This window comes from Mandrillus leucophaeus, unplaced genomic scaffold (assembly GCF_000951045.1).
Source record: "Mandrillus leucophaeus isolate KB7577 unplaced genomic scaffold, Mleu.le_1.0 Scaffold64, whole genome shotgun sequence".
NCBI lineage: Eukaryota > Metazoa > Chordata > Mammalia > Primates > Cercopithecidae > Mandrillus > Mandrillus leucophaeus.
Window position 1 is genome coordinate 4,414,576 of NW_012106919.1, and position 16,556 is coordinate 4,431,131.

General features: G+C 42.7%; 1 protein-coding gene across 1 annotated transcript in view; it reads right to left on the reverse strand.

Annotated features, from left to right (window-relative positions):
• Positions 1-141: 141 nt before the first annotated feature.
• TSPAN2 (tetraspanin 2) overlaps positions 142-16,556 on the reverse strand; it is a 28,750-nt gene continuing 12,335 nt past the window's right edge. Inside the window, exons 3-8 of the mRNA XM_012000861.1 lie at positions 14,782-14,879; positions 12,989-13,063; positions 11,410-11,508; positions 10,062-10,133; positions 3,944-4,027; positions 142-1,122 (exon numbers count right to left, since the gene is read on the reverse strand). Of these exons, the coding sequence (XP_011856251.1) occupies positions 1,057-1,122; positions 3,944-4,027; positions 10,062-10,133; positions 11,410-11,508; positions 12,989-13,063; positions 14,782-14,879 (494 nt within the window). The 3' untranslated portion in view covers positions 142-1,056. The remainder of the gene's footprint in view (positions 1,123-3,943; positions 4,028-10,061; positions 10,134-11,409; positions 11,509-12,988; positions 13,064-14,781; positions 14,880-16,556) is intronic.

Consider the following 16,556-nt stretch of genomic DNA (forward strand, 5'->3'; position numbering starts at 1 on the left):
TTAATCTATAAAGAATTATCCAGGTGGAGATATAAGAAAAATACAAAAAATTGGGAAAACATGTAAACATAAGTTATGAGGTATTTCAAAAATACAGTGCCAGTAAAAATTCTATTTCCCACAATTTTCAACTGCCAGATCTCTTGCTTTAGTCTTTTTGTCCTTATATTTGGAGAAACAGAAGAGTTTGAGATAAAAGTCCCTTTGAGGATGTGAGGGTTGCAGTAGTTTACAGCAGGGTCAGAAAAGGAAAGTAATAAAGCAATATTTACGTGTTTTTGTATAAGAACAAAAATATTTCCTTAAAAAGTTGTTAAAAGGTTTTTAGTCCTATAAACACTCACTTTTATAGGGCACATGATTGTCTGTGTGACTTCTCTTTCCAGAGGAAGACTTTTTTATTTTTAAATTCTAGGAAAGCATGACTTATTCAAATTAGATTTTCCATGCTATATTTAGTTTTACAGATGTGTTTAGTTCTAAAACTGTGGTTTACTGTATTCTGGGGAGAGCATGTATATAAAAAAAAACCCAGGACACTCTTACAACCAACTTAGATACAGTCAGTTTTAACATTCCACTGTGATCTCTCAATTCTTACAGCTTATTGCTTCCATTAAGAAGAAATCTCTGAATTCTCTGCATCTAATTTTCAATGGCTACAGTCTGAGAAACTGACCCATTATCACTTTTTCTAAATAACCAAGTTCTCAAAGTTTCTGAAAGCTCTTTGATCTTTTTTTCTGGGAGTGAAATAGGTTGTTTCTCTTATATAACAAGAATCAGGAATTCCCAGCAAACAGATTTCATTATGTATAAAGCATATTTCAGAAACACACAGACCACACATGAATATGCTCTCAGTCAACATTCACAGGCATTCACTCAAGGGGTAAACCAGTAATGAGTCAAACATACGTACTCATGCAAATGTACAATTGACAGCAAATTATTTTAGATACTAACATCATTTCAGTATTAAAAATGAGCTGGGAGACAGCTCCTGTGACATTTGGTATGAAAGCTTTAGATTGCAGTTTTCATGTAGAAGTAGCTTCATATCACATCTCGTGAGTTTCGTATCGCACAGCAGAGGACCATACTGAATATCATGCCAAAGATCTGAAACAGAAGGAAACACTCATCAGTGACTTTGAAATGGGTACTGATTGGTAAAATGTTCAGCAGATTTTCTGTGTGTTTAACTCAAGTTAACAAATAATTATAACCAATTATTACCAGTTACAAATGACATTTTAGTATGTTACTTAAGGTTGGCTATGGGGTAAAGATTTACAGATTAACTGTTTAAATGTATATGATTATTGTTAACAAGTAACAAGACTGCTTTAAAGGAACCTACCCTGCTTCAGAACTATAGAACCGTTCTGAATACTTGTGAAAGACAGATACAATACTGGCTTTGGAATTTTATATTTCAGGTTAATCCCAGATCTCTTTTATAAGTTTATTTTGAAAACTGTGTTCATAACCATTTGTTGTTTAGATATGCTTGTGGTCTAAATAATTTTCTATTGTTGGAAAAGCTCTGATTTTTTACAACAGTGTCTGTATATAAAAAAATGGAGTATCAGCTGGGTGCAGTGGCTCATGCCTGTAATCCCAGCACTTTGGGAGGCTGTGGTGGGAGGATCGCTTGAGCTCAAGAGTTCTAGACCAGCCTGGGAAACATGGTGAAACCCTGTCACTACAAAAAATACAAAAATTAGCCGAGCACGGTAGTGTGTCCCTACAGTCCCAGGTGCTTGGCAAGCTGAGGCAGGAGGATCGCTTGAGCCCAGGAGGTCGAGGCTGCAGTGAGCTATGATCGCACGAATTCACTCCCTGGTGACAGAGAACCTGTCTCACAAAAAAAGAAAAAAAAAGTGGAGCATCACTTCATTTTTGGTCCATTTTTAAGGGCAAATGATGCTTCACTGTTTAATTCAACAGTTTTAGCAAAGCATAAACTAGTGTTTATACTATGATATTATTGACTTTTACCTTTTGGATAGTTCTCTGAGAAGTCAAATACTTGATTGAAATCAATATCCACTTCCATGGTTTAAATAGAAGAATGCCAAAGATTCTTCTTGTCTGCAGTTATTTCCCCTACAATTTTGTAGAGCCCATGAAACCCTATCTGTAGGCACCATTCTATAAACTACTGTCAATGCTTATTTTAAAAAAAGGGTACTATAACTTTCTGGTTCTCTCCTCAATTCCATCCTAAGTCAGACTAAGATCTGTAAATGTTAAATTCAGTAAGATGAATGATCAGTTGTTTTGAAAAGGGAGGGACAGAAGCAGGTAAGGGCATGGCCAGGAACAGGATTTCAAGCTTCTGGATAACAGGACTAAGTACCAGTATGTAGCACAGGAGACACCCAATGGACATTTAGTTAACTGATTACATTGTGCAACTCTCACTTTACAAAGAAAAGAACTAACGAAGAAACCTGGAGGTGCCGACTCAAGATAGACTCGCTATGGGCATTTCCCTTTTACCACTGCCATAAGGTTGGATGTAATCTCTACCCCATCCTGGCTTCAGTGAGACTTCTTCAGTCTCAGCCTACTGCTGACACGAGTCAGGGGTGAATGCTTCTAGGCTGCTCATTTGCTGAGATTGTGAAACTCTCCATTATGTAGCACATGCTCAGACCTGCCTCAGGATTGTCCTTTGGGGAGCTGCGGAACTGCAGCCAGGCTATCCCCAGAGCAGGTGGGGAGGACCTGAGAGCTGTCCCTTGATTTGGAGGGCCTCAGCCGAGTATTTCCAGCCACTTCCCCACCCCTCCGTGCTCTAAATACAGAAAAGGGGAAGGCGCTTGTGTGTCCCCTGATAACTGCAAATTCACTGATTTCCTCACAATTCCCACAGCCCTGGCCTTAGTTTAGGCCATGAATTAATCTACATAGAGGGCTAGAGACTAAGTGCCATCTCAGTATTAGCTATTATCACCCAACCCCTGGAAAATGGAAATCACCCTTTAACCAGCCTCCCAAATCCAATCTTGCCTCCCTCCAACCTTTCCTCTATCCTCTACCACAGGTTCTTCCAACCCTTGGTGACTCCCCTCTCCTTAAGGATGAAGCCCACCCTTTCAAAGGGGCATGCAAAGACCTCAATGATGTGGACGCAACACTCTCTCCATTACCATCTCTCGCAACTCCTGCCATACCTGTCCCCTGCTCTCCGTTCTTCCCACACACTCTTCTTTTGTACTTTAGAAGTACAGAGCCACCTGGTGGTAGCCTGGATGCACTACGCTTAATACCTTCTATGGCATTGCCTTTGCCTGGTAGATTATTCAGAGAGCTGGCATTTGTTGACTGCTATATGTCCCAGACACTTTACCTGTAATAATTTGTAATACTACTTTATATGTAGTATCCCATTTAATTTTCACGGCAGTCTTATGAGGTTTATATATTAACAAGATGAGGAAATTGAGGTGTAGAGAAGTTAAGAAACTTTCCTATGATCCCAGAGTTTGCAAGTGGTGGAGTCTAGAGTTAAATCCAAACTATGTGATGCCAGAGCTCGCCCTATTAATCTCTATGCTCTGCTGCCTCTTAAAATCATAGATGAGAGAGATTAACCTGATATGTTGCATTGAATTTGTAACAGTAGAAAGAGACCCAGAACTGAAAATCACTTATCTGGGTTACGGATGGTAGCCTTAAAATGGGAAGTTAATAACAATGGTACACTCAAGGTCATAATGAGTTAAAGTTGAAATTTGTATTATATTTTAGAGGACAAACTATTAATATATTTAATGAGCTTTGTTCTTAGAAGATATAACACATTGTGAACAAAGGTCTCTTTTCTTTATGAGAATTCTCTCTTAAGATACTATCACACTTGAAGAGAAATAAGATGCAAAGTTTCAAGGCTTTTAGAGGGCAAAAAAGGTAAGTTCTAGAACTTTCTCACCGTGAGACCTGCAATTCCAATACCGACAATTCCAATGAGCTGGAGCTTAACACTGATTATGGTCTCAATTTCATCGATGCAATTCTGTTTTGAGGAAAAAAAGCCAGGAATAAAAACTGTTTGTATGTGTCAATCATTACCCTGATCCAATCCTTTCCATCCCTACAGTTCATTCTATGAGAGTCAATCCACGCCAGCTTCTACTCGTGTTTCAGCAATTCATCTTTGGTAACATCATCTTGATAAACTTAACGCAAAAATGCAGTTTGGGGAAAAAAATAGAAGTCTCTCTTTTGGGTGAGATTTTCATGTTTAGGACATTGGCTTCTTCAGAGCCCTGAAATATAACTGGAGGAAGCTATTTGTCTGGTTCCAAGGAATCTAAAAATTTGGAGCCACTCCTTACTTGTAGCAAATAAGTAAAATGCCCTTAAAACAATAACTCTTTGTTTTCATATTGTCATTTACAGTTTAAAATACTTTCTATGTCTTTGATCCTATTTACTATGCAAGGTAGGCATGACCTATTAAGAAACTAAAAAGTCTTAACAGGTTCAAGTTAAACAAAGGAAAGCCAAGAATTAGAAAAGCCAAGTCTTGGGAGCTAAAAGACCATTCTTTTCTGTGGTGGCTGGGCTGGGCTGGGTGGGTTCCTATCCTTTCATCTGTGCCCATAAGAGACCTGTGTAGCATAGATTCAAAGGGCCTTCATGGATGTGGGGAAACTTAGACAGAAAGCCAAATAGATCACCTGTAACTATTATTAGTTTCCCCAACTTCAAACACTCCTATTTGGAGTGCTCTTAAATAGCCGGATGCTCTCAATCCAACAGTATCCCCGGGTTGTTCAGATCTGTTCGCTTGTCACTGGTTGGTTCCTTCTGATACCATCTGAGCTATGTGAAACCCTCACCTCTCTCTTTGTATTTCCGATCACACTTCATTCATTCAACAAACATTTCTTGAGCATCTACCTTGCATTAGTCACTGGAAGAGGGGTGGCAGATGCAGAGACAATAGGATATGGTTTCTCCTGCTTTCTGGGAGTTCACAGTTTAGAGAAGGACACAGATCCACAAGAGAAAGCTATAATACATTCTGACAAAAGTATGAAAACTACTGTTCTGTAGAGTGGCTCCCTTACTTAGTAGAAAAAATAAGAGTCAACCTATAGCAATTCTTTCACTCTTCCTCTCCTTCTCCTATACACTTAGATGCTCCCTTCCTCCAGTGCCAGGCATTGCTGTAGGTAGCAAGCACACTCCTGACTCCTTTTTCTCTAATCAGAGCCAAAGAGGTATCCTCTGTTGAAAGTTAACCTCATGGCTGTGTGTGGTGGCTCACACCTGTAATCTCAGAACTTTGGGAGGCCGATGGGTGGTTCACCTGAGGTCAGGAGTTCGAGATCAGCCTGGTCAACATGGCAAAACCCCATCTCTACTAAAAATACAAAAATTAGCTGGGCATGGTGGCACCTGCCTGTAATCCCAGCTACTAGTGGGGCTGAGGCAGGAGGATCACTTGAACCTGGGAGGCGGAGGTTGCAGTAAGCCAAGATCTTGCCACTACACTCCATCCTGGGCAGCAGACTGAGACTCTGTCTCAATAAACAAATACATAAATAAAAATAAAATAAAGTTAACCTCATATCCTGCTTTGGGTCTCTCCCTCAGCTCCTCAGGAAGCCTGTGCTGCCAGTTACTTTTTTTCCTTCCTATACATTCAGCCTCTCCTTATCCATTGACATTTCCACTTATCCTATTACCATGCTCAAGTTCTTCAATCAAAACAAACAAAACAACACTCAAGATTGTCCTCCTCTAGTTCTGCCATTAGGCCCTCCTTCCCTTCATTGCCAGTTTCTTTTTGTAAAAACCAAATGTACAAAAGATATATTGGCTTTAGTCACAAAAGGAATACATGCTTCTTGTAGAAATCTAGAAAAGAGATTTTTTTTAAAAAAGAAGCATCTGTACTCTCACCACAAAAGGTAATAAATTTGTTGGTGATACTTACACACACAAACACACCTACACCCTTAGGTCATTCTTTATATTCAACAGTGTGCTTTTTTAACTTAACAACTTCAAAAATGCCTTGTTTCACTAAAAAATTCTTCGAAATCATGATTCTCTTTTTTTGGAGACAGAGTCTTGCTCTGTCGCCAAGGCTGTAGTGCAGTGGCGCAATCTCAGCTCACTGCAACCTCTGCCTCCCAGGTTCAAGCGATTCTCCTGCCTCAGCCTCCCGAGTAGCTGGGATTACAGGCACATGCCACCATGCCCGGCTAATTTTTGTATTTTTAGTAGAGACGGGATTTCACCGTGTTGCCCAGGGTGGTCTTGAACTCCTCAGCTCAGGCAATTCACCTCCCTCTGCCTCCCTAAATGCTGGGATTACAGACGAAATCATGATCCTTAATGGTGGTAAAACATTTCATCATATGAATAGACCACAATTTATCTAAACAATCCCCTACTGCCATATATTAATAGCCTATCCAGCGTTTTGTTCTTATGAATAACATGTAATGAACAAAATGGTTTGCACAAAAATGTCTGTCTGCATTTCTGATTCGTTTTCCTTAGAATAAACTCCGAGAAGTGGAATTTCTGGATAGAAGGGCATAAACACATTTCATCCTCCAGTCTTACACAGTCATACTGATCTTTAAAACTATTTACTAATTTCTCTGAACATGCTCATCACATCACTCTTACCAAAACTCTGTATTATTAAGGGGAAAAAAAAAAACTTGGTCAATTTCATAGGTTAAACAACAGCATCTCTTCATTTTAATGTGCTATTAATTTTAAATATTACTTTTAATTTCCTATATTTTCTATATGTTTAATGGTAATGTGGACTTTGGCTTTTGTAAACTTTCTTTTTGTGTCCTTGGCTCAAATCCAAACTTCTTGAAAGGATGTTCTCTCTCCTCACATCTTGCTTTCTGAAACCTGGGCTCTGTCCTCACTCCATCCCTCACAGCACGCACCAGTTGGTTCCTTACATGCTAAATCCTGCCAGCTTTTCAGTAGTTATTAGTGGACCTTTTTAGGCTTTTAGTTCCCCACACAAACCATGGCATTTCTACCTCTGTGCTGTTGTTTACCCTGGTCTCTCTGCAGGCAGGCCTCCCCCTCCTGCTTCCTGCCCAATGCTGGCATAATTACTTTCCATTCTTGAAGATTTAGCTGAGACAGCATTACCTCCAGTCAGCCTTCCCCATCCCCCAGCCTCTGGCCTCTCCTAAGTGTCTTTCCCTCTGTGCTTTCGGAGCACGATGCACATTCCATGCATGCCTAATCACTGCACTGTACGGACTTCATGTTCATCCCTCCTACTAGACTGCAATGCGAGCTCCTTGGGAGTAGGAACCTTTTCTCCTTCCCCTTTCATCCACAGTGCCGAACATAAGGTAGGCAGCTGATCAATACTGAATTGCCCTCAACAGCAGCATATGGGCCTGGTGACCATTCCCTCTCCTTCCTGCAGTGTCTCCTCACTTGTGTCTGGCTACCCCTCCCAGTTTCCTTCTTTGGCACCTCTTCTTTTGCCCACCCTTAAATGTGGTTGTTCCCCAGGGCTCTATCCTCATCCTTCTTTTCTTCCAAGTCTAATGAATCAAATCCGTATTTATAGCTTTAAGTTTCCCATCAAGTGCTGACACTCAGACCTCTCTCCTGAGCGACAAACCAGATTTTCCAACTGCCTACTGGATATTTCCACTTGGAAGTGCCACTGGTTCCTCAAAATCACCATGTTAAACACAAAGCTCATTTTTCTCCACAACTGGCTCCTTTTCCTCTCTCCCTCAGCTCCGTAAATGACACCATCATCTACGTAGGTGGTGAAGCCAAAAACCCAGTAGTGGATTCTCCTCTCTTCTCTGATTTTTAACTGGTCACCACTCCTATAGACGTCACTTTCTAAAAGACCCTCTTTAACATCTCTTGCTAACAACAAGGGCAGCAGCCTTCCCAATGGGTCTCTCAGCTCAACGCTATTCATTTTCCATCAATCCTCTATGCTGCCACTAGAGCAAATTTGGTAAAATGCAGATCCCATCCCAGATTCTACCTTCAATGGCTTCCTAAGCTAGTAGCATGAAGGCTAGACTTTTGGTCTCACAAGAGTGCCCTTGGCCCTTTGAGTACGGGTCCCTCCTTTCTGAAGTACTCATGTCCCACAGGCAACCTGGGCTTTCAGACACTTCTGCCGCTGGCACTCGCCTGCAGACAGCTACCTTTTCTCTCCTCCATGCCTTTGCCCTGTGTTTCTGCCAGAAATATCCCATCCCCCAAAAAAATATTTTTTGCTTGCTTACTGAACTCCTAGTCATCCTTCAAAATTCATTCTGAGAATCACATCAGGGAAGTGCCTGTGGACCCTGGAATCCTATGCCAGGTTTGTCTGCTGCACTGTCCTGCATAGCCTTAACTCAGCCCACGTGCTGTACATGGCTCCTGTGCGGGTCTCCCCTGCCAGACGTGAGCACTTTGAGGGCAGTGCTGTCTTGTTCATTTCATCCAACTCAGAAAGACCCAACCAGTGTTAAATGGGCAATTCGGGACACAAGCTGGAGCTAAAATCTCATCCACCCCATTCACAGCGGAGGATCTAAGAACATCTACATTATTGTCTCCATAGTCTCATAGTTCCCTCTCTCGTTCCCACATTGTATTTTTCCCCAATTACTTTGCTGACACTGTATGACAAAAGTCATTAATGATATTCTAACCAACAAATCCAACAAACTATTTTTGGTCTTCATTTACTTGTCTCTTCCCAGCATTTGACTTTATGGGCGAACCATCTCCACCTTGGCTTCCCAAGTAGACTCTGACTCCTCCTTCACAGTCTCTTGTGCTGGCTTCTTGGCCTCAGTCTGCCCCTGAAATGAGGGAGCCCCTGCTCCTTCCTTGTTCTGTTCACTCTCCCTGGTGCTCTCGTTCACTCCGAGGGCTTCGGCTACGGCCAAACTGCTCAGTTTCCCACACCGTATCTTCATCTCAGCCTACCCGTAAGTCGACAGGCACCTAAAGTACAAACTTGACCAAAACCAGAGTTGTCATCTGTCTCCAGGATCTGCCCCTTTCCCTATATTCAGGGAGTGGAACCTCTACCCACCCAGCCACCCAAGCAGAAGTCTGGAAATCTTAGCCCCTTCCTTCCATTCACTCACCACTTATACCCACTAAGTCACCCAGGCCTGTTGATTTTGCCTCCTGAACGTCTCTTCAACTGTCACGTCCTTTCCATCCCTACTGTTTCTGACTTGCTGTGGCCGCTCATCCTCTCTTATCAGGGTGACCACAAGTGCCACCTAAGCAGTCTTCCTCCATTACTCTCCAACCCTATTCTATCCTTCACACCCCAGCGGCCTGAAAATACTCTCTACAACTCAAAGCGGATTTGCTCATTCTCTACTAAAATCAATGTCTTCCTCAAACTTCCAGGTGTAAAATCCTGCCTTTGCCTGCTTTTCTCAACATGTTACCCAGTGCTCTCTGTGGGCTCCCTGTTCTCCTGCAGTCCTGGAGTTTTTCAGGTGGCCGTGTCTGTGCTCCTGCTGCTTCCTGGGCTTGGAATGACTTTCCTTTGTTAGAACTCAGCTCGGGGACCCACTCCTCTATGAACCTTTCCTAAATCCGCTGCTTTAGGGCTCCCTGTTCAGACTTCTTACATAGCACTACTGCCCTTGACTAAGTCTGTGAGGCCGCTGAGCACAGGGACCATGTCTTTTTCATCTCAGAGTTCCCAGAAACTGGCATAGTGTCTGATGCACAGAACTGAATAAAGGAAGCATTTATCAGTGCTTGGAGAGGTGTGGGACGACATTCTTGGGCACAAACTTCAGCCCTGGTGACCTTAATTAATACCATAAGCAGGTGGCATCACTACTGGAAGTTGGCATACCATCTTTCCCCAGGGCATCGGGGGACTGTGACACCGCATTGCTTCACTTATTTCACATGGAATGAGGCCAAGCCATAGAAGCCACTGAGAGAGGGCTTCCCGGAATCCCTGAGGTAGGAACTGAGCCCCTGGCCCTACCCTGAAGGCAAAAACACCTCACACTACAGGTAGAGCAGGAACCTTGGTAGAAGCTTACCTTGTGTCCTAGAAGCTCCTTTGGGCATGTAGGCTGAACCTGTTCGGAGTTTTCCTTCCCACAGCACTGAAACTAGAGAGTCAGAAAAGAGACTTCAGGGCCAGGAAGGAGGAGCAGCAGCTACAAGTCTGGGCACCCTGCTAAGGACTGGGGTGCCAAGGCGGCAAAGCAGCTCCGAAGCCCAGTCACTGCAACCCAGACTGCTATTTCTGGAAGGAGAGCGAAGAATCACACAATCATGCTGGCAAAACAAGAAAATGACTTCGCTAAAGCCATCTGAGTTTATGATGGGAAGTGACTCAAGGCAACCCAAACAAGGCAAGAAGCTAATTGACAGTGTCTGTGTAAATTGTTGCTTTTTAGAAAGGGGTTGGGGTTTAGATTCCTTCTTTCAGACTGGGGGTCATTTAACCTGCTGAGGAGCTCAAGTTTTATGAGCTTCAGGAAGGACTCATTAGCTGGGAATAGTCTGGGAAAGAGGGGAGAAGTGGCTGCAGGAAATTCCAGGGTCCGAAAGACCAGATTTGAAGATTGGCCAGCAAACAGGTATCCTGCCTTAGGCTAGCTGGCCCTTTAAGACAAAAGAACCTGTGTGCTGCCTCAGGTCCGGAAGGCAGCTGAGGTGAAACTGTGTAAATGTATAAATGGTAGCCACTTTCCAGGACATAACCTGTCCTAGACGAGAACTAGGTACCTGAAAACACCTGACAGAGGAATTCACAGCTACTTCTCCATATCACAGTGTCTAAAAAATGAGAATGACTCTGGCCTGGCCCATCTCCTCTGCAAGCCTTCCGTGATTAACTGCATGTAGCTCTGAGCACTCCATGGACAGCACAGTCCCACTGAATGTTCCAGGAGGGAGTGTAGCTATCTCCCATGACCCTTCATTTTCCAAATGAGAGAGTTGAGTGGGTATCAGGGAGGCCAAGTAACTCGCTCAAGGTCACGAGGCTGTGAAGTGGCAGAGCAGCAGCTAGAAATTAGCTTTTCTGACTTAAAGATCACACTTGTTTCTGTTACACCACAATGCTGCCCTCTGACAGAGCCTGCTATTTATTTGGGCTCCTTTCTCCGTAACCTTGTTTGTGCTCTTTTGTCTCTTTGGGGCATGTGTCTTTTGGGTTCATGCTCTTCTGTCCCTCTTGTGAACTCTGTGTGACAGGCATCTTTCCCTTCTAGGGTTCCACACATAATGCAAACTATGGCCCTCGAAAGGGCTAAAATAGGGGGTGCTACTTGGCTTTACTGAATTTATTTTTATTTTTCATCCTGGTGATTGGTGAGAACCTGGCTCAGACATAATCTTCAGAAGCTGCGATTTGAAGGAAGAAGTGAAGTTACTCACTGTTGAGTGGAAGGTGATGAGCGTCCCATTGCCTTTTCCCCTGTCTTTAAGGTAATCATTATAAGCCTCTTCATACATGGTCTGAACATGGCGGATAGCCTGAAAAAATACCAGGAAAAATGAGGGACTACTGAGTGGGAAGTTTCAAACATTCTCCTTTCATCAAGGAAAATCCCTGCTTCCACATCTTTCAAAAATACTGCCTTTCTCATAAGAATGATACAATGGACTCTGGGGACCTGAGGGAAAGGGTAGGAGTGGGGTGAGGGATAAAACACTGCACATGGGTACAGCGTACATTGCTCAGGTGATGGGTGCACTGAAATCTCTGAAATCACCACTAAAGAACTTACTCGTGTAACCAAACACCACCTGTTCCCCACAAAACCTGTCGAAATAAAAAAAATACTGCCTTTCCATAGGTATTTTAGGATAATTCTGCACATATGGAGAAGATTATAGTTTCTGGAGTCTCTAAGATGCTTTTGAGGATGGAAGGATAGACTAACCAGAACAATTTTCATGGACTAGAAAGATTTCTGACAGTTCTCAAACCCAGTTGGGCTTCAGCATCAACTGGGCCCCAGATTCCGGGGCTCCACCCAGGTGATTCGGATGTATAGCTAGAATCGGGACTTATACATTCCTGTTACCCCATTGGTTAAAAGCATTCAAATCTTTTTATGACATGGTTTAAAAGATATTCATCACCAAGGAAAACTTTCTACATTCAAATATCATATAAAGCTTAGAGAATGCTTTTTCTAGTATAAAAGCTTGTGATTTCAAATCCACAGAAATCTCAAAAGGTCCTAAGATCCCATTCTACTTCTGTATGTAGCTGAATTTAAACTAACCTATGAACACAGCCAGTTACTTTAGAAAAACTCAAAAAGAGGCGACACTTACTATTCTACATGTTTACTTTTTTATTGTCTAAAATAAGTTCATAAACATAATATTAATGACACAGGAGTTAATGTGAAATACAGCAGACTTAAGTTTCCATTCTTCCTCCTTTTCCATTCCATTCTCTTCTACCCCACAGTGTGTTTTACCCTCCTAGAAAGGCTACTTCCTCTGTGTGTCCTCCTGATAAGCTATTCTGGACACCTAGAGTTGGGCAGCAAATATAATCTGGCTTCACTAGCCCACAGCAGGGCAGGCTCTGGTCTTTGAGAATGAAAGGCCCTGTCCAGGTCAATCCTTAAGAAGAAATGACACTCTGACAGGGGATGAGAATCCAGATTCTTTCTCAAGTCTGTACTCTAACTCTTACCCCATTTCAAACTGGGGAAGAATCTTAAACTAGAGATCCTTTTTTTTTTTTTGGTTTTATTATAGACCACATCATAAGTCTAATGGAAGATATGAACTATCTCTCCAAAAAAATGTGAGCATGTATATATGCCTGCACACTCATACACACATATGCTCAGTTCTGCACACCGCTTCTAAGTTAAAAAGTTCTGTTTAAACTATAATAATGGAGATTATTTGGTTTCTTAATAATATTGTGGGTATCAATATTCTAACACTTTTAACCGTCACAGAAAAACATTATAAGTAATTTACTTACTACCCCCTTGCCTATAAAAGCAAATACTCCAGTGGTTACTTCAGCAGCAAATATCACCAGGAGGCAGGTAAAAAACTGTAGAGGAGAGAAAATACTAATTTCATTAATTTAATACCTTCTTAATTTATATATTTTGCACCTTAGTTTCCTTATGTAATGGCTGAGTCGCTTTCATGTGGTTCATTCATTCATTCATTCATTCACTCATTCATTCAGCAATTGTTTATTGGGCATCTATTCTGCACCAGGTACTGTCCTTGGTGCTGAGTATTCAGTGGTGAACAAGATAATATCCCAATGTCTCTGCTACCACGGACCTTGGATTGGACAGGGGAATATACGATAACTGAGTAAAGAAATTAGAAAGTGAATAAGGTAGGTTCAGATAGTGATGTAAAAATCCCAGCACCTAGAACACCACCTGGCACCTATGTGCTCAGTAAATACTTGACAAACACAAAAGACCTAGAAAGATATAAAATAAGGCCAGGAGAGAGAGAGTCACTGATGCAGCTTGGGCATGGGGAAAGGGGTGACTTGAGACTCTGTGGTCTGGAAAGTCTTCTTTGAGGAGATGGGAGTAGAGGTGAGGGCGTATCCTTCTGGATGGATTTCTGTTCTGGTCTATGGATTTGCTCTGATCAAACCTAGTTCAGTGATAAACAAGACAGAAATGTGCTCAGCAGTAGGGGAAAGAGAAAGAATGAATGGCAAAGAAACAAGTTAGACATTTCATGTAGCAAGAGATCAGAGGCTATGGCCAGAGTTAAAAATCCAAAGATCACAATGAGTAATGAGATGAGAGGCTGCCTCTTAAAACTGCTGTTTCTGACTCCCTGTGGAGAAATATCAACACTTTCTCTCCTCCTGCCCCTCTTCTTCCCTTCCGTTTCTCTTAGGCTACACTGGCATTGAATGTATAGCAGTTAATTGAAATTATTTGATTTTTTTTAAACAGAGGTTGCTTGTTAAAATAAGCCACAAGAGGGATTTTGGTTAAGTTATTGATCTCAAACATAAATGTTTTCCTCGTAGATAACAGTGCTGCCCTGGCTATAGAAAACTTTTAGCTGTGTCATCCACTGTGAAATATATATATACACACACACACACGCATAATGTATACCTATATATGTATATATACACATATATATGTATATGTGTATATACACATATATGTATACATACATATATACACACACACATACATACATATTTTTAAGAACAATCATAGTCACCCCTTACAATTACTAAGTACTTTTACTCCCAAAACATCTTTACATCAATGACCTCATTTCTTTTCACACTTCCCATATGAGGCAGGAGCAAAGATAATATTTTTTTTCTTTTTTCAAGACAAGGTCTTGCTCTGTTGCCCAGGTTGGAGTGCAGTGGTACAGTCATGGCTCACTGCAGCCTCCCAACTCCTGGGCTTAAGTGATCCTCCCGCCTCAGCCTCCTGAGTAGCTGGGACCACAGGTGTGTGCCATCACACCCGGTAGAGACTGGGTCTCCCTGTGTTGCCCAAGCTAGTCTTGAACTCCTGGGCTCCAGAGATCCTCCTGCCTCGGCCTCCCAAAGTGATTACAGGTGTGAGTCACGGCACCTGGCCCTAGGTAATATTATTCATATATAAGAGATGGAGAAACCAAGACTGAGGGAGGAAAAGTGCATGCCAAGGGTTCAGAGAGTCCATGGGGGAGCTGCAGCCAGGGGCCAGAGGCACTGACTCCCTTCAGATGCAGGCGGCTCCATCACTCCCATCCCACCATTTACCCCCACGCCCCACTTACTGATCCAAGCACACATTGCGACTCCCTCATGGCTCCACAGCACCCGAAGAAACCCACGGCCATCATCAGGGCCCCAGCTCCAACCAGAACATAGAGCCCTGTGGGGAAGAGATCAGAGGAGACCATTGACAGCCAACCGAATGCCTCCATGACCAACTAGGCTTAAGACTCTGGGCACTGCAGAGCATTCTAATAGTACCACAGGTACTATCCTTACTGCCGTGTTTAACACGGAGGAACTGAGTCCCAGAAGGTTAAGCAGTTCGCATCAGGTCATAGAGCTGGTGCTTGGCAGAGCCGGGAGAAAAATAGCCGTGAGCCTCAAAAGGCTGCCCACATCCCGACTCTCTCCTGCCTCTCCAGTGATGGAGGCAGCCATCATTCAGGTGGGGATTTCACTTACTACTTAGTCAAGCCCCAGGTACATTTCTGACAGAGAAAGAAAAGGGCAGAAGTGCTCTGGTTCTGAGAGAACTAAAGCCAAGCCTTTTTGTATTTCCTTCTCTGATTCTGAGATAAGTTAGAATACAATGTGCGACCTGGCACTTGTCTTACTTGGAATCATATTAATGGTCTCTATTTCATTTTTTGCGTTTTACTCATATGAGTCACCTGGAAACCATGCCCATTAACAGGGAGGGTGGGGGCTGGTGCCCCGCCTCCATGGGGAACCCCTGGGCCTGGCATTCACGGTGCTTCCTGGGGCTCCTCTGGGTTGCTGATGGTGGTTTGTGGGCAGATCTGACAGTTCACAGACCTACTAGGAGCCACAGGCAAGGCTGCTCTGCTTCCTGCCCCACCCGGGCCTGGCCGCAGGGTTCTTTTCAGGGCCCTGAGGCCCTGCTGCTCTGTAGCCCTGAGGCGGGTATTTATTTCCTGCTGTTCCAGCTCTGGCACCTCCTCCCTTTCCCTTTTCTCTAAAAGAATAATTTCATGAGGGAATGGATGTGGTAATGTGAGAAACGATATCATATTATAAATAATAGTGTTGTTGGCCCCACGGCTTAAACACTTTATTGTTTTTAAAAATGTCTTTCACCAAAGGTTTAATATCCAGAATCTATAAGGAACTTAAATCAACAAGCAAAAAGCAAATAACTCCATTAAAAAGTGGGCAAAAGACATAAACAGACAGTTCTCCAAAGAAGACACGCAAGCGAGCAACAAACATGAAATAATGCTCGTCATCTGTAATCATCAGAGAAATGCACATCAAAACCACAATGAGATACCATCTCATAACAGTCAGAATGGTTTTTGCTAAAAAGTCAAAAATAACGGATGTTGGCAAGGCTAGGAGAAAAGAGGACACTTTATACACCACTGCGAATGTAAATCAGTACAGCCACTGCGGAGGGCAGTTTGGAGATGATTCAAACAACTGAGTTGAACTACCACTCGACCCAGCAATCCCATTGCTGGGTAAATATCCAAAGGAAAATAAATCATTCTACCAAAAAGGCACATGTTCACTGCAGCACTATTCACAATAGCAAAGGTATGGAATAAACCCAGATGCCCATCAATGGTAGATTGGATAAAGAAAATGTGGTACGTATACAGCATGGAATACTATGCAGCCCTAAAAAAGAACAAAATCATGTCCTTTGCAGCAACATGAATGCAGCTGGAGGCCATTATCCTAAGCAAACTGTCACAGGAACAGAACATCAAATACTACATGTTCTCACTTATAAGTAGGAGCTAAATATGGGGTACACATGGACATAAAGATGGGAACGATAGATACTGGGGACTATTAGAGGGGCACAGGG